The sequence below is a fragment of the Bos javanicus genome, chromosome 13 (genome assembly GCF_032452875.1).
Source record: "Bos javanicus breed banteng chromosome 13, ARS-OSU_banteng_1.0, whole genome shotgun sequence".
Taxonomy (NCBI): domain Eukaryota; kingdom Metazoa; phylum Chordata; class Mammalia; order Artiodactyla; family Bovidae; genus Bos; species Bos javanicus.
In genome coordinates this window covers 29,776,220-29,801,394 of record NC_083880.1, presented here as the reverse complement: position 1 = coordinate 29,801,394, position 25,175 = coordinate 29,776,220, and the positions used below count along the sequence as shown (strand labels likewise).

General features: G+C 43.5%; 1 protein-coding gene across 2 annotated transcripts in view; it reads left to right on the top strand.

Moving 5' to 3' along the window:
- The window catches only part of NMT2 (N-myristoyltransferase 2), a 60,520-nt gene that overhangs the window by 16,638 nt on the left and 18,707 nt on the right, over positions 1-25,175 (top strand). Inside the window, exons 2-7 of one of the 2 annotated variants that reach the window (XM_061436113.1) lie at positions 13,777-13,912; positions 18,732-18,876; positions 21,596-21,714; positions 21,809-21,900; positions 22,020-22,136; positions 24,917-25,087. In XM_061436113.1, coding sequence (XP_061292097.1) covers positions 13,777-13,912; positions 18,732-18,876; positions 21,596-21,714; positions 21,809-21,900; positions 22,020-22,136; positions 24,917-25,087 — 780 coding nt within the window. The remainder of the gene's footprint in view (positions 1-13,776; positions 13,913-18,731; positions 18,877-21,595; positions 21,715-21,808; positions 21,901-22,019; positions 22,137-24,916; positions 25,088-25,175) is intronic. The other variant, XM_061436114.1, reaches the window with a different exon arrangement.

The following is a 25,175-nucleotide window of genomic DNA, read 5'->3' as shown; positions in this document are numbered from 1 at the left end:
GTGACTCTCTCATTTGGTGTAATGTTTTCACAGTTTATCCATGTTGTTGCATGAATTAATACTTCATTTTTTAATTGCTGAATAATATTCCATTGTATGGATATACCACATTTTCTTTATTCACCAGGTGATGGGTATTTGGGTGGTTTCTTCTACTTTTTGGGTATTATGAAAAACGCTGCTATGGATATTTGTGTACAAGTGTCTGTGGGCACAGATATTTTCATTTCTCGTAGTCATCTACCTAGGAGTTGCATTGCTGAGAGATGTGGTAGATCTTTGTGGAGCATTTTGAGTAACTGTCGGACTGTTTCCCAGAGTGCCTGTGCCATTTTACATTCCCACCAGCAGTGTATGAGGGTTCCAGTTTTTCCACATCCTCGCCAAGTCTTGTCATTATCTTTTTTGGTTCCAGTTGTCCTAAAGATAAACTTTGCAGCTCTGATTCCCAAATTCTAGTCTCCTTAAGGCTAGACCCCTGCCACCCTTTCCCTGCATGCAGTGCAGTGCGGAGCACATAGTAGACAGCTTAGTGAATACAGGGTAATGGGCTGCAATCAGCTTCACCATGCAGGTAGGGAGAACTGTAGCTTTCAGAGATCTTCTTCCTGGCAGTGTGTGATTGGAACTACCCCAAGAACCAGAATTATTCACTCATCCATTCAAGAAGTACTTGTTACAAAAATCTACTAGTATTGGGCAGTAAAGCATTGGCGACCTCAGGGGCACAAACAGGAACAGCTCTCTTCCATGCCCTTCACTATTGACACAAATGCACACATAAGTCACACAAGCACAGTGCAGCAAGTTCACTACTGAACAGGCACCAGCCATGGGAGCCCTGGGGAAGGAAAGCCCGAAATAGAAGGACTCCAAAACCATGCTACCCATGGCGTATTTCTAGCTCCGTTATCTGGCTGCGATGTTTGTTTAAACCCAATCGCTAGTCAGATATTTCTGGAAGTCCTTAACTACTAGATGATTTTTTTTCCCTACTAGATGATTTTAAACATAAACATCACAACGGTGCAGATTTGATTCTACCGGTGAAAACAAACTGCTCGTTTTGGGGACGGGAACGCATTACTATTTTTAGACCAACAGGGTGTCATTTGGCGGGGTCTTCATGTATTGCAGAAAACGAGCACTACTTTCTATTCCAGGATTAGGGAGAACAGGAAAACACACATCTATAGCTCATCCACTTTCCCTTTTCTAAAAAAAAAAATAATAATTGTTAGTGTCTTTTATTTTATATATTTTTATTTTTTGACAGAACCACGTGGCACGTGGGACCTTAGTTCCCTGACCAGGGATCGAACCTAAGCCCCTTGCAGTGGAAGCACAGAGTCTTAACCACTGGACCACTGAGGAAATCCTTCATGTGCTTATCTTTTAAACACTTTTTCTCACTGTTGAACATGACTTTCATGCTTTGACTCTGCAGAGAAGTGAATTAGTCACTGTAACTCAAAAAGTTTGTGATTTAATACATAAATGGCCACCAGAAAGAAGAGTTCCTCTGTGACCTAGATATGGGGTGATGAGACTGCCACCTGGGGTCCTCTTAGTGGTAAAGACCAAGCCCACAGCTCTGTTGGGTTAAATCAGCACAGTTGTTTTCCCTGGCACTACACGTGGCGGGTGGGGGTCTCTATCCTCAGGGGACCTCTAGCCTCGGCTGTCGGAGGCCCATCGCCTTCCAGTGCAGCATCTTGACGAGGCTGCCAGGCTGGCTGGGAGGGGAAGTCAGCAAAGAGAAGGCACAGCACCCTCACATGCTCCCCCCTGGGAGCTCCACCTGTTCCATCTCCGTGTCTTCCATTGGCTCAGCAAACAGCCTGCTTGGGCCCACCTTTCCTACTTCAGGTGGGGGAGTGTATGGGTCATCCCCTGGAACGTCCACAGGAGGGGGTCAGAAGTACTGGTGAGCACCAGTAGTGTTTATCTGAGTAGGAAAAACCCAGTTCTCCTGCTGTGTTCTCCTGACTGTAACCACTGTAACCCCCCAGCTCTTCTGACACCAAGCATGTCTGCAGTGCCAGCAGGGATCCTGCGTTGACTCTGACATCATCCACCTGGAGACAGCATTACATCCCACAGGTGGAGGGCCCGGTCCCACCAGTTTGCACCCTCCCCCCTGGGGACACAGTCCTAAGTCCAGGCTGTCCCCTGTGCCTCTGACCAACCAGCTACAAACTTGAGGTTCTTCCCAAGAACCCCTCCTTGTAGTGGTTAATTTGAATTCACAGTCCTCAAGAAAACACTTTTTAGGGAATTTCTTGGTGGTCCACTGGTTAGCACTCCATGCTTTCAATGCTGAGGGCCTGGGTTTAATCCCTGGTTGGAGAAGTAAGATTCCGCATACCACGCAACTTGGCCAAAAAAAGGAAAAGGAAACACTTTTTACTGCTTACCAGTTGATTGTAAAAGGATGTGCTAAAGGATACAGATGAACACCCAGATGGAAGGGGTGTGTGGGGCAAGGGGTGAGGGGCTGAGACATGGAGCTCCCAAACCCTCTCCAGGGTCCATGCTCCCAGCCTCTCCCAGGTTCACCAGCCGGGAAGGTCTCTGCTCCTGAAGGCTTATGACTGATAATTAACTCCATTTCCTGCCCCTTCACATATCTGGAGAACTGCAGATGGGGGATGAAAATCTCAAGCTTCTGATCATGGCTTGTTCTTTATGACCATCCAGGAGCCCACCCAGAGGCACCTCATGAGATCAGAAGACACTGCTACTGCCACCCAGGAAATTCCAACAGTCTAGCAGCTCTGTGCCAGGGACTGGGGCCTTATATTATCTCTATTATTTCACATATATTTTTAAAGAGAGAGATGAGAGACTTTCTGTTCTTAGGGAGCCTATACTCTAGTGGGAAAAGCAGGTAAGAGCACCAGGTTTTGTGAGTGCTAGATGGGAGGGTATTGTGTGAGTGGCTCAGAAGGTAAAGAATTTGCCCGCTATACAAGAGACCCAGGTTCAGTCCCTGGGTCAGGAAGATGCCCTGGAGAAGGGCATGGCAATCCACTTCAGTATTCTTGACTGGAGAGTCTCATGGACACAGGAGCCTGGCAGGCTCCAGTCCTTGGGGTCGCAAAGTTGGACCCAGCTGAGCGACTAACACTTCCACTTCAGAGGGCAGAAGGAACATTGAGTTAGGAGCACCTACTTCAGATTAGAAAGGAACAAGAAGGATTCTTGAAAGAGGTGATTCTTGGCTTAACTCTTTTTTTTTTTTTTAATTGAAGTATAGTTGATTGTTGTGTTAAGTGGTTCAGTTACACATACATATATTTTTATGTATTCTTTTCCATTATGGTTTGTTATAGGATATTAAATATAGTTTGTTTACCCATTCTATATATAAAAGCTTACATCTGTTAATCCCAACTTCCTGTTCCTCCCCTCCTTCAACCCCCTCACCTTTGGCAACCACCAGTCTGTTCCTTGGCGTGCTGCGATTCATGGGGTGCAAAGAGTCGGACATGACTGAGTGACTGAACTGAACTGAAGTGAACTGAGTCGGATCTCTATGTTCATGAGTCCGTTTCTGTTTTATAGATAGGTTCATTTTTTAGATTCTAAATATAAGTGGTATTATATGGTATTTTTCTTTATCTTTCTGACTTATTTCACTTAGTATGATAATCTTTTAAATCCATCCGTGTTGCTGGAAATGGCATTATTTTATTCTTTTTTTATGGCTGAGGAGTATTCCATTGTATATATTCTTTATTCATCTGTTAGGGGCTTGCCAGGTGGCTCAGTGGTAAAAAGAATCCACCTACCAATCCAGGAGTTGCAGGAGAAATGGGTTCAATCCCTGGGTCAGGAGGATCCCCTGGAGGAGGAAATGGAAACCCACTTTAGTATTCTTGCCTGGAGAATCCCATAAATAGAGGAGTCTGGTGACTAATTCCTCAACCAGGGATTGACCCCACTATCCCTGCATTTGAAGGGTGAGTCTTAACCACTGGACCACCGGCTAAGTCCCCTGAGGCCACGTCTTAATATGTGAAGCTTTCATCTTCTGGACTAAAGAGACTCTTGATGAAAGTAGAAGAGGAGAGTGAAAAAGTTGGCTTAAAACTCAACATTCAGAAAACTAAGATCATGGAATCCGATCCCATTACTTCATGGCAAAGAGATGGGGAAACAGTGACAGACTTTAGTTTTTGGGGCTCCAGAATCACTGCAGATGGTGACTGCAGCCATGAAATTAAAAGACGCTTGCTCCTTGGCAGAAACGCTATGACCAACCTAGACAGCATATTAAAAGGCAGAGATATTACTTTGCCAACAAAGGTCTGTCTAGTCAAAGGTATGGTTTTTCCAGTAGTCGTGTATGGATGTGAGAGTTGAACCATAAAGAACGCTGAGTACCGAAGAATGCTTTAGAACTGTAGTGTTGGAGAAGACTCTTGAGAGTCCCTTGGACTGCAAGGAGATCCACCAAGTCAATCCTAAAAGAAGTCAGTCCTGAATAAGATGGTTGGATGGCATCACCGACTTTATATACATGAGTTTGAGTAAGCTTCGGGAGTTGGTGATGGATAGGGAAGCCTTGCATGCTGCAGTCCACGGGGCCACAAAGAGTTGGACATGACTGAGCAACTGAACTGAACTTCACCTTCTGGAGATGTTGGGGGTGGGGAACAGTTTCATTCAGAGTCTGGCAAGTACTGCCTCAATGCTCAGTGGTGTCCGACTCTTTGTGACCCCACAAACTGTAGCCTGCCATGCTACATGGCAGGCTGTGTAGCCATGGGATTCTCCAGACAAGAATACTGGAGTGGGTTGCCATTTTCTCCTCCAGGGAATCTTCCCAATCCGGGACTGAATCCGTGTTTCCTGTGCCTCCTGCACTAGCAGGCAGATCCTTTACCACTGAGCCGCCCTGGGAAGCCCAAATACTGCCTGGGTTTTTGTATTCTCTAAAGTGTGAGTCGCTCAGTCGTGTCTGACTCCTGGGACCCCATGGACGGTACAGTCCATGGAATTCTCTTTCATTCAAATGCTGAGAATCTCATTCTTGAGTTAATCTCTCTCTGTTCTCATTTCTTATAGACAGCTGGGAAAAGCCAGCATGCTTTCAGCCTTCTGCCCAGAAATCTTTTTGCTTAGTTTCATGCTCATTAGGTCTATTTTCTATTTTCCAGCTTCACTCCTGGTTAAATAAAAGAACATTTAAATCTACAGTGAGACTTTTTTTCTAACTATCAGATTGTCAGAGATGAAAAAGTATGGTTATATTTCAGTGCTAGTAGAGATGTAGGCGAACTAATGTTCTTATTTACTGTTCTGTCCATTGTTCCTCTGTGTGTGTGCATGTGTGCTAAGTTGCTTCAGTTGTGTCCAGCTCTTTGCAATCCTATGGACTGTAGCCTGTCAGGCTCCTCTGTCCATGGGATTCTCTAGGCAAGAATACTGGAGTGGGTTGCCATGCCCTTCTCTAGGGGATGTTCTCAATCCAGGGATCGAACCCAGGTCTCCCGCATTGCAGGCAGATTCTTTACCCTCTGAGCCACCCAGGAAGCTCAGGAATACTGGAGTGGGTAGCCTATCCCTTCTCCAGCAGATCTTCCCAACCCAGGAATTGAACCAGGGTCTCCTGCATTGCAGGTGGGTTCTTTACCAGCTAAGCTACCAGGGAAGCCTCCTATAGGTAAGGTAATTTTTCCTCTCTGGCTCTGTTCATCTTTGATTTTCTGTAGTTTGAAAATGATCTTGCCAAGATGCTGTTCGGGTGGCATTTATCCTGCTTGGTATTCTCTGAGCTTCTTGGATCTGCGGGTTAGCTCCTGCTGTAGATTTGGGGAAATGCTCAGTCATTATTGTTTCAAATATTTCTTCTGTTTCTCCCTCCTCCTTCTGGTGCTCCCATTATAGGTATGTTACACTCTGGTTTCCTCACAGTCCTTGGATACTCTATTCTTCTTTTTTCCATCTTCTCTTTGCTTTTCAAGTTTGGAGGGGGTGGGGTGGGTTCTGAGGTTTTCACTGCTATGTCCTCAGGCTCAGGGATTCTTTCCTCAGCCACATCCGGTCTGCCAATAAGTACATCAAAAGACATTCTTCATTTCTGTCACAGTGTTTTGATTCTTCTCGGTTCTTTCGGGATTTCCACCTCTCTGCTCACATTACCCATCTGTTCTTGTGTGCTTTCTGTTTTGTCCATTTGCGCCTTTAGCATATTAATCATAGTTGTTTCCAATCCCAGGTCTGATCATCCTACCATCCCTACCTTGTCTAGTTCTGATGCTTGCTGTATCTTTTCCAACTGTGTATTTGGAATGCCTTGTCATTTTTTTTTTTCCTTGATAGTCAGCCATGATGTACTGGGTAAAAGGAACTGCTGTAAATAGGCCTATGGTCATGCCGTGGTGCGAGAAGGCAATGGCACCCCACTCCAGTACTTTTGCCTGGAAAATCCCATGGACAGAGGAGCCTGGTAGGCTGCAGTCCATGGGGTCGCTAGGAGTCGGACACGACTGAGCGACTTCACTTTCACTTTTCACTTTCATGCATTGGAGAAGGAAATGGCAACCCATTCCAGTGTTCTTGCCCGGAGAATCCCAGGGACGGGGAAGCCTGGTGGGCTGGCATCTATGGGGTCGCACAGAGTCGGACATGACTGAAGTGACTTAGCATAGCATAGCATAGCATAGCATGCCGTGGTGAGGTGTGGGGGCACAGGAAGCATTCTAAGGTCCTATGGCTAGGTCTCAGTCTTCTGGTGAGCCTGTGCCTCTAGACTGTGACGTCACAGACGTGGGATAGAATGGCTTAAGGGGGCTGGAGTTGGGTATTTCCCTTCCTCAGATCAGTTAGGCTCTGATCATAGCCCAGCTGGTTAGTTTCTGGTTGACTAGTTTCTGCTGAGAACAGTCCTTGTTAAGAAGCACAGAATGTCTGGCGTATTTCTAAAATGATTCCTCTGCCAGAAGTATGAGGAGATTCTTCTCCAGTATCTACCATGTGAACCTGATTGGGCTCCAGGTGTAAAACTCACAGAAGTGTGGGAGACCCCTGTGACTGGGCTGGTAACTCTCAGGCTTGTCCACACACAGCCTCCAGGACTTTGTGAATTACAGTCCCGGGGTTCCTCCCTGAGCACTGGCTCCCATGGAGGTTGCCACTTGTGAGTCTCTGCTCCCAGAAACTGTTGCTCCAATCTTGGGGGCAGCAGTTTGTCCTGTGTCCCTCCCTCCCTTAGGGATCTCAGAGGAATTGTTGGCTTTTCAGTCTGCTAGGGTGGAGTGGTGACTTCCAAGCTCCCTACATGCAGAACCAGAAACTGACTTACTGTTGGGGTGGAAGCTGGTAACTGCTTTACTAAATACCATATTTTGTAAAAATAAAAATATGTGCCCTTTGACCTAGCATTTCCACCTATGGACAAACCAGCATGAATGCACAAAGATATAAGTACCAGAAGATATTTTTGCAGCAGCATATTTAATATAGGAATGTTGCATAAAATATGCTATACTTACACAAGGGAATGCTACCCAGTTGCTAAAAAGAAATGAAGTAGCTCAATATATCCTGACATGGAAAGAAAGAAATCCAAGACACATTTGTTCAGTGGAAGGAGAAAAAAAGCCAGATTTCAAAATAGTGTGTTTAAGATTCAATTTTTGTTTAAAATTTACTCATAGTAAAAACAGAGGCATGCTTATAGAAGAAAGACTATTTTTAAAGAATTTATGCCAGAAAAACTATTGGTTTCCTTTGAGGGACCCTTTTATAAGGCTTTTCCAGTCCTGTGGCCACTGCTGAGTTTTCCAAATTTGCTGGCATATTGAGTGCAGCAGTTTCACAGCATCATCTTTCAGGATTTGAAATAGCTCAACTGGAATTCCATCACCTCCACTAGCTTTGTTCGTGGTGATGCTTTCTAAGGCCCACTTGACTTCACATTCCAGGATGTCTGGCTCTAGGTGAATGATCACACCATCGTGATTATCTGGGTCGTGAAGATCTTTTTTGTACAGTTCTTCTGTGTATTCTTTCCTTAATATCTTCTGCTTCTGTTAGGTCCATACCATTTCTGTCCTTTATCGAGCCCATCTTTGCATGAAATGTTCCTTTGGTATCTCTGATTTTCTTGAAGAGATCCCTAGTCTTTCCCATTCTGTTGTTTTCCTCTATTTCTTTGCATTGATCGCTGAAGAAGGCTTTCTTATCTCTTCTTGCTACTCTTTGGAACTCTGCATTCAGATGTTTATATCTTGCCTTTTCTCCTTTGCTTTTCACTTCTCTTCTTTTCCCAGCTATTTGTAAGGCCTCCCCAGACAGCCATTTTGCTTTTTTGAATTTCTTTTCCATGTGGATGGTCTTAATCCCTGTCTCCTGTACAATGTCATGAACCTCATTCCATAGTTCATCAGGCACTCTATCTATCAGATCTAGGCCCTTAAATCTATTTCTCACTTCCACTGTATAATCATAAGGGATTTGATTTAGCTCATACCTGAATGGTCTAGTGGTTTTCCCTACTTTCTTCAATTTAAGTCTGAATTTGGCAATAAGGAGTTCATGGTCTGAGCCACAGTCAGCTCCTGGTCTCGTTTTTGCTGACTATATAGAGCTTCTCCATCTTTGGCTGCAAAGAATATAATCAATCTGATTTCGGTGTTGACCATCTGGTGATGTCCATGTGTAGAGTCTTCTCTTGGGTTGTTGGAAGAGGGTGTTTGTTATGACCAGTGCATTTTCTTGGCAAAACTCTATTAGTCTTTGCCCTGCTTCATTCCGTATTCCAAGGCCAGATTTGCCTGTTACCCCAGGTGTTTCTTGACTTCCTACTTTTGCATTCCAGTCCCCTATAATGAAAAGGACATCTTTTGGGGGTGTTAGTTCTAAAAGGTCTTGTAGGTCTTCATAGAACCGTTCAACTTCAGCTTCTTCAGTGTTACTGGTTGGGGCATAGACTTGGATTACTGTGATATTGAACGGTTTGCCTTGGAAACAAACAGAGATCATTCTGTCGTTTTTGAGATTGCATCCAAGTACTGCATTTCGGACTCTCTTGTTGACTATGATGGACACTCCATTTCTTCTGAGGGATTCCTGCCCGCAGTAGTAGATATAATGGTCATCTGAGTTAAATTCACCCATTCCAGTCCATTTCAGTTCGCTGATTCCTAGAATGTCGACATTCACTCTTGCCATCTCTTGTTTGACCACTTCCAATTTGTCTTTCCAATCCCAAAAAAAGGCAGTGCCAAAGAATGCTCAAACTTCCGCACAATTGCACTCATCTCACACGCTAGTAAAGTAATGCTCAAAATTCTCCAAGCCAGGCTTCAGCAATATGTGAACCGTGAACTTCCTGATGTTCAAGCTGGTTTTAGAAAAGGCAGAGGAACCGGAGATCAAATTGCCAACGTCCGCTGGATCATGGAAAAAGCAAGAGAGTTCCAGAAAAGCATCTATTTCTGCTTTATTGACTATGCCAAAGCCTTTGATTGTGTGGATCACAATAAACTGTGGAAAATTCTGAAAGAGATGGAAATACCAGACCACCTGATCTGCCTCTTGAGAAATCTGTATGCAGGTCAGGAAGCAACAGTTAGCACTGGACATGGAACAACAGACTGGTTCCAAATAGGAAAAGGAGTTCGTCAAGGCTGTATATTGTCACCCTGTTTATTTAACTTATATGCAGAGTACATCATGAGAAACGCTGGACTGGAAGAAACACAAGCTGGAATTAAGATTGCCGGGAGAAATCTCAATAACCTCAGATATGCAGATGACACCACCCTTATGGCAGAAAGTGAAGAGGAACTCAAAAGCCTCTTGATGAAAGTGAAAGTGGAGAGTGAAAAAGTTGGCTTAAAGCTTAACATTCAGAAAACGAAGATCATGGCATCCAGTCCCATCACTTCATGGCAAATAGATGGGGAAACAGTGTCAGACTTTATTTTTCTGGGCTCCAAAATCAGTGCAGATGGTGACTGCAGCCATGAAATTAAAAGACGCTTAGTCCTTGGAAGGAAAGTTATGACCAACCTAGATAGCATATTCAAAAGCAGAGACATTACTTTGCCAACAAAGGTCCGTCTTGTCAAGGCTATGGTTTTTCCTGTGGTGATGTATGAATGTGAGAGTTGGACTGTGAAGAAGGCTGAGCGCCGAAGAATTGATGCTTTTGAACTGTGGTGTTGGAGAAGACTCTTTAGAGTCCCTTGGACTGCAAGGAGATCCAACCAGTCCATTCTGAAGGAGATCAGCCCTGGGATTTCTTTGGAAGGAATGTTGCTAAAGCTGAAACTCCAGTACTTTGGCCACCTCATGCAAAGAGTTGACTCATTGGAAAAGACTCTGATGCTGGGAGGGATTGGGGGCAGGAGGAGAAGGGGACGACAGAGGATGAGATGGCTGGATGGCATCACTGACTCGATGGACGTGAGTCTGAGTGAACTCTGGGATTTGGTGATGGACAGGGAGGCCTGGCATACTGTGATTCATGGGGTCGCAAAGAGTCGGACACGACTGAGCGATTGATCTGATCTGATCTTTATAAGGCTGTTGATGTATATATAATGCTGTTACTTAATGACATTTGTCTTTAATGAACATGTACTTGATAATTAGGTAAAAATTCAAGTAAGAAAATAGGAACAGATAGAGCTAGCTAAGAATGATAGAAGAGGAGACTTCCCCGGTGGTCCAGTAGTTGAGACTCCGCACTCCTGATGCAGAGGGCCTGGGTTCAAGTCTTGGTAAGGTAACTAGAGCCCACATGCCACAACTAAGACCCAGCACAGCCAAATTTAGAGTAAATGAATACATAAATTTCAAAAAGGAGTAATAGAACTGATATTTCAATCACGTTTCCCTGCATCAGGTGATAATGCAATAATAATCTCTGACTCTGAATTTATCTCTGGGGATACTGTGGGAGAGCAGGCTCAAAGAAATGGGAATTTGAAATCTCCTTGTGTCTCTTTTGGTCTTTCAGAAGATGACAGCTCTAAGATGACAAGGGTTCCAAAGAGAAATATTTTACCAGTGATTGTTTTTTGTTTTTTCATGTAGAGTTTTTAATTGTTAATTCATCTAATAAAAATCTTTATCAGGAGACATTTCCCCCTCTGCAGAGAAGCACTTTCTTTGGTTCTGTTATGTCAAGATTAGTGGTTTGTGTACCCAAGAGACATTTATAATGACATATTTTACAACATGTGTCTCTCCCTGACTAAAGAGTACATTGGCAGAGTGGATACCTGTGAAAGCTATTTGCCTTCCATGATAAAATAGCATTTATTTCTATGATTCTCCTGCTTAAATGACATCTAAGTACCCTGCAGGGTCACTGAGTGTAGACTAATAATCTTCTGAGTTCCTGCTCCCAGTTCCAATGGGGAGGGAGGAACTTCCCACATAACACAAGGGGCTTCTCAGACTCCAGCTGGGTGTCCCACAATTCAACTCAGTTCTGACACTGTTTTCTCAAAGACAGCATCAGATTCCACAGGTTACGGGCTCAGAACCCCCTCCTTTTGGGTTTTTATGCAGCCTCCCTTATTTCAGTTCAGTCACTCAGTCGTGTCCAACTCTTTGCAACCCAATGGAATGCAGCACACCAGGCTTCCCTGGCTATCACCAACTCCCGCAGCTTGATCAAACTCATGTCCATTGAGTCAGTGATGCCATCCAACCATCTCCTCCTCTGTCATCCCCTTCTCCTCCTTTCAATCTTTTCCAGCATCAGGTTCTTTTTAAATCAATCAGTTCTTTGCATCAGGTGGCCAAAGTATTGGAATTTCAGCTTCAGCATCAGCTCTCCCAGTGAATATTCAGGACTGATTTCCTTTAGGATGGACTGGTTTGATCTCCTTGCAGTCCAAGGGACTCTCAAGAGTCTTTAACACCACAATTCAAAAGCATCAATTCTTCAGCGCTCAGCTTTCTTTATAGTTCAACTCTGACATCTATACATGACTACTGGAAAAACCATAGCCCGGACTAGACAGACCTTTGTTGGCAAAGTAATGTCTCTGCTTTTTAATATGCTGTCTAGGTTAGTCATAACTTTCCTTCCAAGGAGTAAGCATCTTTTAATTTCATGGCTGCAGGCACCATCTGCAGTGATTTTGGAGCCCCAAAAATAAAGTCAGCCACTGTTTCCACTGTTTACCCATCTATTTGCCATGAAGTGATGGTACCAGATGCCATGATCTTAGTTGTTTGAATGTTGAGTTTTAAACCAACTTTTTCACTTTCCTCTTTCACTTTCATCAAGAGGCTCCTTAGTTCTTTGCTTTCTGCCATAAGGGTGGTGTCATCTGTGTATCTGAGGTTATTGACATTTCTACCAGCAATCTTGATTCCAGCTTGTGCTTCGTCCAGCCCGGCATTTCACATGATGTACTCCTCATATAAGTTAAATAAGCAGGGTGACAATATACAGCCTTGACATACTCCTTTCCCTATTTGGAACCAGTCTGTTGTTCCATGTCCAGTTCTAACTGTTGCTTCTTGACCTGCATACAGATTTCTCAAGAGGCAGGTAAGGTGGTCTGGTATTCCCATTTCTTGAAGAATTTTCCAGAGTTTGTTGTGATCCACACAAAGGCTTTGGTGTAGTCAATAAAACAGAAGTAGATGTTTTTCTGGAACTCTCTTGCTTTTTCTGTGATCCAACAGATGTTGACAAATTGATCTCTGGTTCTTCTGCCTTTTCTAAATCCAGATTGAACATCTGGAAGTTCACAGTTCATGTACTGTTGAAGCCTGACTTGGAGAATTTTGAGCATTAGTTTGCTAGCATGTGAGATGAGTGCAATTGTGCAGTAGTTTGAACATTCTTTGGCATTGCCTTTCTTTGGGATTGGAATGAAAACTGACCTTTTCCAGTCCTGTGGCCACTGCTGAGTTTTCCAGATTTGCTGGCATATTGAGTGCAGCACTTTAACATAGATGCAGTTGATTACATCATTGGCCGCTGGTGTTTGATTAGACTCCAGCCCTGCTTGCCTCCCTGAGGTCAGGGGGTGGGATTGAAAGTTCCAACCTTCTAATCACAGAGTTGCTCCCCTGGTAACCAGCCCATACTTCAGTTCAGTTCAGTTCAGTCTCTCAGTTGTGTCTGACTCTTTGCAGCCCCATGAATTGCAGCATGCCAGGCCTCCCTGTCTGTCACCAACTCCCGGAATTTACCTAAACTCGTGTCCATCTAGTCAGTAATGCCATCCAGCCATCTCATCCTCTGTCGTCCCCTTCTCCTCCTGCCCCCAATCCCTCCCAGCATCAGGGTTTTTTCTAATGAATCAACTTTTCGCATTAGGTGGCCAAAGTATCAGTCCTTCCAAAGAACACCCAGGACTGATCTCCTTTAGGATGGACTGGTTGGATCTCCTTGCAGTCCAAGGGACTCTGAAGAGTCTTCTCCAACACAACAGTTCAAAAGCATCAATTCTTCGGTGCTCAGCCTTCTTCACAGTCCAACTCTCACATCCATACAAGACCACTGGAAAAACCATAGCCTTGACTAGACGGACCTTTTTTGGCAAAGTAATGTCTCTGCTTTTGAATACGCTATAAGCATTTAGGGAACTGTTATCCAGGAACCATGGGTCAAAAGCAAATACATATCTGGTCATCTGAATATATATGTATTTCACATCAATCATAAGACTGCACATCCTAATGTAGTATAACATATGTTTTTCCTAAATGATTAATTTCACGCAGTTCAGATTTTACATAGTGACCTGCCTGTTGTTGTTTTTACAAACCCTGTGAATTTTCTAACAGAAGTCCCGGCGGGGATTTGGGTGCCAAAAAGAAAAAGAAGAAACAGAAGAGAAAAAAGGAGAAACCAAATTCTGGAGGCACCAAGTCAGACTCGGCGTCCGATTCCCAGGAGATTAAGATTCAGCCGCCTTCAAAAGTGAGAACTGTGTTTTATTTTAATCTCCGTGGTGTTGTATGCCTGTGAAAGCGGGTCTGGGCAGCTTAGGCAAGCACCCTGTTGGGGCAGAGGTGTAGTTAGGGTGTGCCATCACTGTGTACTGCATGGCAGGGTTCTCTGTGGGATATTTACAGCTTTCCCAGAACTCATGCTGGCACCCAGATAACTAAGCAGTTCGCGCTGGGCTTCTGTGTGTGTGTGTGTGTGTGTGTGTGTGGTCTGCCTACAACTCGCCCCTTTCTTAGCAAACTAGTTTGTAGCTTGTAATCATAGAAGGACGTCTGTGTGACCTTGTTAGGTATTTAAGTTACACTTAATGTTTGATTCCTTTTTGTTCAGAAGATATTCACATTTTTTATTTTCCTGGGTGTCTGTCTAATTACTTGAATACAGCACCATCAGGCAGATGTCAGCGGGAGCCACCACGGGTAAGTCTCCTGTTGACTTTGCCTTGGACCAGTCTGCAGCGGCCAACCCTAATTCCATTGCCAGAAGGTGGAAATAACCAAACCAGAAGTGGTCTAGCTGGGCCCTGTGTCCTGTATCCCTCTGGAGGTGCTGATGCCAGATGCCCCTTCCCTGGGGTCACCCCGGTCACCCTGGCTGCAAATACAGACCTCGTGTGCTAGGCCCAGGAAAGACAGAACTCTTGATGCCAGACACAGCAAAAGGGGGTGGAGTTAGGCATGTAACAAAACAGGTTATCTGATTGTTGTAGCTCCAGGTGAGCTGGGGAGCCCATGGTATCCTGGCAGGAGCTCGGTCCTGGCCCTGTGGCTATCGAGCCAGGTGCCTCTGCCAGGCTTGCCCCTCCCAAAGCTACCCAACTCACAGGCTCTCGTGAAGTCATAATCAGACCATCTTTATTATGTGGTTTTTATACTATATACATGGCAGTCGTTATGGTTACGCAAGTTTTGTGGGGTCTAAATTTCTTTCTTGCACAAAGTTTACATCATATGACAGTGGGTGAGTCTGGCAGGTGGTTTTGTTGTTGTTGTTATCAGTTTTACACATAAGGACCAGGAATCACCAAGAAGGAAAATTACTTGCCCCAGGTTTTCCCTGACTGCTTTTGTGGGGTAAGAATAAAGTACAGTCTCCATGGGTAGATTTTCATTCTGGTTCTCAGATAATAAATAGTCTATCCACAGTTATAAGTTTCAAGGTAACTTGTATAAGCTGGCAAGATATCTTTTTTATTTCTTAAGGTTGCTTCATCAGATAAATGTAGTGTTACTTACATGCATTCATGACTATCTCCTTATTCCTTCTGTTCTCATCCCCAGCTGCTGCCAGTCCCCGTACCCCTGGTGATTTTGGGTCCTTCCCCTACCTCTGGTCACTTAGAAGCAGCTACGTAATGGGAATTTGGGATTAGCAGGTGCAGACTCTTACATATAGGATGGATAAACAACACAGGGTTTCCCTGATAGCTCAGTTGGTAAAGAATCTGCGTGCAATGCAGGAAACCCCGGTTCGATCCCTGGGTCAGGAAGATCCACTGGAGAAGGGATACGCTAGCCACTCCAGTATTCTGGCCTGGAGAATAGGCTACCCACTCCAATATTCCTGGGCTTCCCTTGTGGCTCAGCTGGTAAAGAATCCGCTTGCAATGCCAGAGACCTGGGTTTGAGCCCTAGGCTAGGAAGAGCCCCTGGAGAAGGGAAAGGCTACCCATTCCATTGTTCTGGCCTGGAGAATTCCATGGACGGTATAATAGTCCATGAGGTTGCAAAGAGCCAGACATGACTGATCGACTTTCACTTTCTTTCACAAACAACAAAACCCTAGTGTATAGCACAAGAAACTATATTCGATATTCTGTGACAAACCATAATGGAAAAGAATATGAAAAAGAATATATCTATGTATAACCAAGTCATTTTGGGGCACAGCATTGTAAATCAACTCTACTTAAAAAAATTTTTTAATTAAAAATAAAATGAGTGGATGAATAGCATTTTAAGGAAAAGGAACCAGGCAAGGCAGGAGGAACTGCTAGTATGATGTGGTAGAGAAAGTCTTTCTTTTTTAGTGAAGTCAAAATTGTTTTAATGTGGGCTTTTCACTGCATCTTAAAAACTGAGGCTCCTTTCCCTTAAACTGATGCCAGCTCAACATAAAACCATCAATTACAGTGACTTTTAGAGATTCTTGAGTTTCAAGAATATTGTGGTTTATGCTCAAGAACCAAAATAAAATGATATTTGGGTTCTTATACACTTCATGGTGATTAAAGACTTGGACATTTTTTCCATGGTATTAAATTGGAAACTAGTGGACAAGGAGTACAGTTGGTGTTTAGTATTTCCCAAGGAGCAGATAAGGAGAAGCAGAGGCATGTCTGACTCTTACATCGGAAATACAGCAGTGGGAGACTAATGTGGGATCCTTACCCAGTCTCACCTTTCTAAACACTCCATTTGGTGCTATTCCAGAAGGTGATTGGATAGGTTTAAGAATTTACCATAGCCAAGTTTACTGCCCTGTCACCGTGGATTTGAAAGTTGCACTTACTTGAATCTACTTTAAGAACATCATCTGTAAAAACATTGAATCACTGTGTTGTACATCTGAAGTTAATATAATATTGTAAATCAACTAGACTCATTTAAAAGAGAGCATTGAATACTGAGCATTGGGATATAGCTACTTCATGAATGGTGATTTTATATAAAGACTGCTGGTCAGCCTGCTTAGGCAGAAACCACTCTGAGAGTTTCTTCGTGGAGACGGGGTACCATCATTGGCTTCCTTGAAACAAAGATGCTGATGCATGTTTGTTTTGAAAGAGTTAGAGTTTGGTATATTCATGTTAGAGGATTTAATTCAAATAGCAGGGAAGAATTACTATGGCAAATTCAGTGCAGACACTGTAGATATATTTTTGTAAGACTAGGTTCTACTTGGCCTATTGTAACATAAATGGATGCATGTTCAAGCATTATTAGCTTAAATATACTGTCCTCTTACTTTCTGTGTAAGTTGTAAGTCTCTTCATTGTGTTTTGGGGCTCAGATGGATGTAAATTCATTTGGCTAGGAATCTGTTACTTTTGTGTTGGAGGCTCAAAGGAGACCCAAAAAGAGACATCTAAAACTACAGTAAGTCAGAACAACAATATAACTTTGTTAAATTAGTATGTGTAATTGACGTATGAACCTGATGATTTAGACCTCAAGCAAAATATAAGATAAACAGCTTACAATATTTGTGGTAGGCCTGGGTGATGCTGTTAGACTTCCAAGTGGAGATATCAAGACTTTAACCTACTTCTAGTTAGATTTCCAGCACTTTGTTTCTTGGAATCATTTTAGGGCAAGAATCTTAAGGGAACCTAGTGAGTCAAACTACCACAGGATGATCTGTATTAAATATTTTGTACTGGGGCTTCCCTGGTGGCTCAGATGGTAAAGAATATGCCTGGAATGCAGGAGACTCGGGCTTGATCCCTGGGTTGGGAAGATCCCCTGAAGAAGAAAATGGCTACCCACTCCAGTATTCTTGCCTGGAGAATTCTATGGATAGAGGAGGCTGGTGGGCTACAGTCCACGGGATCACAAAGAGTTGGACACAACTGAGCGACTAAGACTTTGACGCTGAGTCAAACAAGTCAGCTTCCCAGATAAAAGGATTTGCTCTAGGTCACTGACTTCAGATTCAGAATTGAACTAAGTCCAGACCTGCTGTTAATAAACCACTGACGGTCGATGGTACCTTTCCTTGGTGCCTGTGATGTTGACAAGAACTGAAAGTTCTGAGACTCTTTCTAACCACTTCTGAACCCACAGCGAAGAGCGTTCTTTGTATGGCATCAAAATTCTAAAACTCATCAGTAATTTTGCATGTTGAGAAAACCTCACCAATTTCCATATTCAGTCTTATGTCCCAAGGAGTCGGACACAACTGAGCGACTAATCTGATCTGATTACATCATTTGAGGGATTTTCCAGGAAAAAAAAAAAAAAAGAGCTAAGGAATCTTCAGAAATGCCAGAAATATTGGTTTTAAGGAAGGAACTTTAGTATTTAAAGGCATTGTCAATTTTATAGACTGAGGATACACTTTACTAAAAAGGAAGGTTATTTACCACACTTGGGTTGGGGCTAACAGGCTATGGTTGCAAAAGGTTCTGAATTCGTGGAGGAAACTGCACATCCTCATTGAAGGATTTGTTTTCTGGTGGGGCATCAGAATTAGTAGCGGGTGGGGTGTGGTCCAGGATAAGGCATCCTTTGAGAGTCCTTTCTTGATGAACTTCCTCCTCCACCCAGCACTAAGTTCAGGTTTCTTTCTTTCTTTTTATGAACTAAAATTTGCCTTGTCCACCTCATTTCCATTCTAGAAGTTCTTTCTTTTGTCCCCGAATTGCTCCTGCCAAGCATTAACTCCATCAGTGAAGCCAAAACCAGGGACTGACTGGCTGCTGTATGATGCTCACGTTTGCATTGCACGGCAGCCCTTTCTGCTGCTCTACTCACATGAGTAATTAACCATGAGGACCATTTGCAGATGTTTGGGAAACTGAAGCAAACATTGGCTTGATTTACTAGAGATTTTCCAGACTGTCAGAACCCCATTAAACCTATAGGACTGTTGTTGCCTTTATCCTGTACCTTTGCTTATATTTTAATGTGTTAGCATACTTGAGCCCAGGGTCCCCGCTTAGAGGAGGATCGTGCGTTTTTCCAGCGAACGCTGTAGCCTCCGAGGCAGGCGTGCATGTACCTGCCCTAGGTTTGGGAGCAGCGGCAGCTTCCTCATACTCTGTGTCTGTGTGTCTTTGCTGTTGTAGAATTCCACCATCCCAATGCAGAAGTTGCAGGATATCCAGAGGGCAATGGAGCTGTTATCTGCATGCCAGGGCCCTGCCAGAAACATTGATGAGGCTGCCAAACACAGATACCAGTTTTGGGACACACAGCCGGTACCCAAACTAAGTAAGCTTTTCTGCCTTTTCCCTCTGAAAACAAAGCTGGGTTAACAACAAACAAAAAAAACACAAAAAGAGACTTGATTTCACTTATATGATTTGTTTCAGACCACAGATTCTGAGTCATATTTTTCCTATTAAAATAAATATTGAGTGATGACATTGGCTTTTAGTAACAACAATTTTAATATAACTCCTGTGCCTACAAAAAAATCTAGTGTCCCCACACTTCAAACATTAGTGTATGAAGTATATAGATATACACATAAAAGAGGAGCCTCCCCACCACCAGTGTTTTGGTTCCAGTCTTCATGGAGTGGTTTTTCCTTCTACATAAATTTTCAGCAGTTTCACACCTCAGTTATCCCAGAAGACACAGGAAATTTGCCTATTAAATCTTACTGAAATAGAAAATTTTGCCCTGTTAACAGTAGGATTCTGAACATTCACCCATGGTGTTAATGATTACCAGTATGGTAACACTGCATATAAGTGAATCAGGACACTTTGTGAAGGCCTTCGTAAGGGCTCTGGGTCACGTCAGAACTTCATTACTGGTCCTCTTTCTGCAGTGCCAGGCCTGCTCCATCGTATTTCACTTAAACTTCTACCACTTAAGTTTCTGTAAACATAATTCCATTGTTACCCTTTCACATTATGCAAAAAAAAAAAAAAAGAATAAAATTGGCCAAAAAGTTCATTGAGCTTTCTCCATACCATCTTGTGGAAAGACCGGAATGAACTTTTTGGCCAACCCAACAGATGCTCTAAATGCCATAAAAATGCTTATCAGTGTATTACAAGCTCAACCTGTTGCTTTGACTTATGTTTATATAAAGATAAATAATTGTATCATTTCCATATATTTCTTCAATGATAGTTCCAGATTCAAAATTTAATGTATAATATATAATATTTAATATAAGGGGTTCATTGCCATCCCAAAGTCTTATTAGCCAAGTTATGTACAGATAGCCAGTTTCATCAATTATAAAGCAGGAAACAACTGTCCTCCATGCCTTCAAATCATGGATTTCAAACTTTTTAAAAGGGATTGTTCCTTTACCACCCACGCTCACCCCACGCAGCTTCAAAAGCAAGAGCTTCAGAGCGTGAACAGAAGCAGAAAGCAGTGATCTTCCCTTGATTTTAAGTCTCTAGAAATTATTTGGTGAGGAAAGAAGACCCTCTAGAATGAATTTACTGGATTTTAAATGACACTGAATTGAGTGACCATTGGCTAAAGGGAATGAAGGTTTATTGATCTGAATGTATTGGGTTTGGCTAAATGCTGCTGGTGGCTTTTGGGTCGTGGCTCAGGGGAGAAGAAAGTCTCTTTAGCTGGCACCCACCCCAGTGCACCAGCCCTCTGCTCACCTCATTTTAGCCCCTCCCCTAAATCCTTGCCTTCTCTATGCACCTCAATTAAGGCAGAGCCAGGTTAATGGCCGAAGAGGGAACCTGAGGTTGGGGAGAACGTTTGAAAGTCAGGGAGACTATCTCATCGTCTCTCTCCAGAGCTCTGTTCCAGTTCAGTCAAACACACCCCGCCGTTTGGAGCTGCCTGAATGGGGTGAGCCCCTGGTGTTGTGTACATCAGCCAAGCCCTAAGAGCAACTCCCCAGGGACCCCAAGGGAGCAGCTGGGCCCCTGGCCACTGGGGCTGACCTGAGGGAGCCTGAGGTACTCATGTGGGGATGAGCTGGTAGACTGGAGATAAGATGAATGGCAAAGTCAGGGATTAGGAGGAGAGAAAAGAAACCCTTTAGGGTGGGTGCAAACTCTGTGACTTCCCCCTGTAAAAAGGTCTGTGATGGTAAGAACTGTACCTGAAGGTCATTTATTCAGCAGATGTTTGTTGAGTATCTGTTGTATATGCCAGGCGCTGGGATGCAGACACGGGAGCCAGTAGAGGGAAAGCAGGATTAACAGTGAGCAGGTAGGGAGGACACATCCACGTAGGAAGAGCTTTCGTTGAGGAGGATGCTATGAGGAAGTGATGTGTAACTTACGTCTGAAGAAGCAGGAGCGGCTGCTTTCACGTGAAAGCAGCCGGGGACAGCCTTTTGAGCAGAGGCCCAGCCCAAGGGAGGCCGGTGGGGCAGATGTGCTGAGGGTGGCCAGACAGGCAACAGGCCACGGCCAAGAGGCTGGATTTTATCCCAGCTACACTGGGAGGTTCCAGAGGAAGGACTGGAAAAGGGCACCTTTGTGGAAATTGCTGGAGACGCTGATGGCTTGAACTGTGCTGCCAGCAGCCCGGACAGAAGTAGACAGTCCTGAGCTGAATTTTGGATTGTGCTGGGAGGGGTCAGAGGTCATTGCAGCCCTTGCCCCCTGTTTGTTGAAAAACAGAGTTAAACAGAAAACATCTCTAAGACTGTCATAGCAAACCTACATTGCCGGCAGTTGTGCCGTATGATTAGTCTCTAGTCTGAGGCTTCAGATTGAGGAATCACTATTGTTTTCTTGTGTCCAGTTTGCCATCGGATGACGAGTTATTTCTCCTGTAATTGTTCAGATAGCAGTTACTCTCCACCTCCACGTAACTACCTTACCTCCCTCTAGAGGTAGCTGAAACAGTACAGTATTTTTAAAGATTATGTGAAACTCAGTAGCCCTAAAGCATGCTTTTGTTTCCTGTAACTGACCGTTTGGGGTCATTGGAACACTTTGTAATTGAAACATCTCTCTTTTTGTTTTTTTCTCCTTCTCCCTGTATCTAGATGAAGTAATAACATCTCATGGCGCAATTGAAGCTGATAAAGAAAACGTGCGTCAGGAACCATACTCCCTGCCGCAGGGTTTTATGTGGGACACTTTAGACTTGGGTAATGCCGAAGTGGTAAGTAAAACCTTAGACCTCAGTCCCTGCCTTGGCTTGGGTTGCTGCTGTGTCGTTCCCTAGCGTCACAGGTGGGACACGTTTGGTCTCATAGCTCCGGGAGCTGTACACCTTGCTGAATGAGAATTACGTCGAGGATGATGACAACATGTTCCGGTTTGACTACTCGCCTGAGTTCCTGCTGTGGTGAGTCTCGGGGTTGCCGCTGCCTGGTGGGGATGCGACTGCAGTGGGGTTGGGCTGTCTCTGTCCCTGTTTTCTCGGACACTCAGCACACTCGTTTTCCTCGCCCGTGTTGACTTCAGGGCTCTGCGTCCCCCAGGCTGGCTCCTTCAGTGGCACTGTGGGGTCAGGGTGTCTTCAAACAAAAAGCTGGTGGGGTTCATCAGTGCCATCCCCGCAAACATACGGATCTATGACAGGTACGTGGTGAAGCTTGTCCCTTGTTGATTTTGACGTATTGCTTCTTCAAGAATTGGGGTTAGAATAGGCTTCTTTTAAGAGATACAGATGGCTAACAAACACATGAAAAGATGCTCAACATACTCATTATCAGAGAAATGCAAATCAAAACCACTATGAGGTACCATTTCACGCCAGTCAGAATGGCTGCGATCCAAAAGTCTACAAGCAATAAATGCTGGAGAGGGTGTGGAGAAAAGGGAACCCTCTTACACTGTTGGTGGGAATGCAAACTAGTACAGCCACTATGCAGAACAGTGTGGAGATTCCTTAAAAAACTGGAAATAGAACTGCCTTATGACCCAGCAATCCACTGCTGGGCATACACACTGAGGAAACCAGAATTGAAAGAGACACGTGTACCCCAATGTTCATCGCAGCACTGTTTATAATAGCCAGGACATGGAAGCAACCTAGATGTCCATCAGCAGATGAATGGATAAGAAAGCTGTGGTACATATACACAATGGAGTATTACTCAGCCATTAAAAAGAATACATTTGAATCAGTTCTAATGAGGTGGATGAAACTGGAGCCTATGATACAGAGTGAAGTAAGCCAGAAAGAAAAACACCAATACAGTATACTAACGCATATATATGGAATTTAGAAAGATGGTAACAATAACCCTGTATACGAGACAGCAAAAGAGACACAGATGTATAGAACAGTCTTTTGGACTCTGTGGGAGAGGGAGAGGGTAGGATGATTTGGGAGAATGGCATTGAAACATGTATAATATCATATATGAAACGAGTCGCCAGTCTGGGTTCAACGCACGATACTGGATGCTTGGGGCTGGTGCACTGGGACGACCCAGAGGGATGGTACGGGGAGGGAGGAGGGAGTAGGGTTTAGGATAGGGAACACATGTATACTTGTGGCAGATTCATGTTGATATATGGCAAAACCAACACAGTATTGTAAAGTTAAAAAATAAAATTTAAAAAAAGAAGGGCCTGGAACGACTGGCCCAGCTATGAAAAAAAAAAAAGTGACACTAAGGAAGAAAACAGAGAGTAAAAGCTTCCTGAATCCTGACATATTGAAACTCACCGTGAACAAATTTGCAAGGCAAACAACTTCCCAAATTAGTGTTTATCTAGAAAAATTCCCATTATATGGTTATGACACAAATGTCCAATAATAAAATATTGGTTAAATGAATTATGCTGTGCTCATATCAAATAAATCACTGTTCCATCAGAAAAAAAAAAAAAGAATAGGCTTCTTTTTCCCAATGTCTAACCTATTTATTTATTTTACTAGAATATAATCGCTTTAGAATGCTGTGTTAGTTTCTGCTGTACAACAACGTGAATGAACCATGTGTATACATATACCCCTTCCCTCTTGAGCCTCCCCCTCCCCCATCCCATCTCTGTTGGTCATCACAGAGCACCGAGCTGAACTCCTTGCGCTATACAGCAGGTTCCCACTAGCTATCTGTTTTACACATGGTGGTATATATATGTCAGTCCCAAACTCCCAATTCATCCCACCTCCTCCTTCCCCCACTGTGTCCACACATCCATTCCCTACATCTGTGCCTCTATTCCTGCCCTGCAAATACATTCATCTGTACCATTTTTCTAGATTCCACATATAGCGTTAATATACAGTATTTGTTTTTCTCTTTCTGACTTACTTGACTCCTTATGACAGGCTCTAGTTTCATCCACATCTCTACAAATGGCTTTTTAAAACGCCTGAGTACATGTTGTTGATGGTAGGGGAGGTTGTGCCTGTGGGGAGGGCAGAGGTACATGGGAACTCTGTACTTGCTGCTCAGTTTTGCTGTGAACCTAAAACTGCTCTAAAAAATAAAGGTTGTGAATTCATTTTAAAAGGTTGTGTACAATAACCAAAAAAGACAGTTGTATTTTTCTCCATCTTTCTCTGCTTCCCAGTCTGATACATGCACACCCAGGTTACGTATATATGTACCTAGTAGAGAAAAACAAAGATATAAATAGGTACTTCAGATTTGTTTCTGGGGAGGAAAGTACTTGAAGGAATTTTTTTAGAAGTCTTTTTATCCATAGGATATGTATGTTCCATTTTTGCCCTGGGTCTCCAGCCTACAGAGTCAAAGATAGAGCTGTGAAATGCAAAGATTTGGTGCATAGGTCTCTTCACATTTCAGTATGCTAGGTGATCTTATTTACTGCTGAAACGCATTTGATCTCAAGGAATATTTTGTGCCAAGTGAAATGCCTATATCTGGAACCAGAGCAGCGGATGGACTTTGAAGCTCTAGAAGATTTATTGTTGCTTAGAAAAGCACCAGCTCTGGCCTTGTCAAGGTGCTTCCCAGGGATCCCAGAGATTGCATTATACTCCAAAGCAGTATCTTATTAGATTCTGCATCTGGGTGACCCAGTTTCTGCCATAATTGTATATGTTACAGGAAAAACAGATATAGAAGCTTTGAGGCACAGCCGATCCAGTTTCTAAACTGAAAACTTTAGAACAGACCCAAGTTCTCAGATTTATTTAGAACAAGAAGGTTTACATCTCCACAACCTAGAGTTTATGATCATTTTGGTGGCGGCATGTGGGGAATAGTGTGTTAACCTGAATTTGTAAGATATCTAAATGGTAGAATATTTTACTTAAATATTATATTAAGGGAGGCCTTTCAGTTTCATATTCTTTGAAATGTTATAGGTGTTATCTTGCTTTTTAAAAATGTTCTTCTCTTACATTGGATCTAATTTTCAACACCTTTCTTTCTTAGTGTGAAGAAGATGGTTGAAATCAACTTTCTTTGTGTTCATAAGAAATTGAGATCAAAACGGGTAGCCCCAGTGTTGATTCGAGAAATAACCAGGAGAGTGAACCTGGAAGGGATTTTCCAGGCTGTTTATACCGCTGGAGTGGTTCTTCCAAAGCCAGTGGCCACGTGCAGGTATCAGCATCACACCTTTATCTTGCACATCACCTTTGCCTAATGCTTCAAGCCTCCTTGTCATGTTTCTACAAGTAGTATTCTCCAC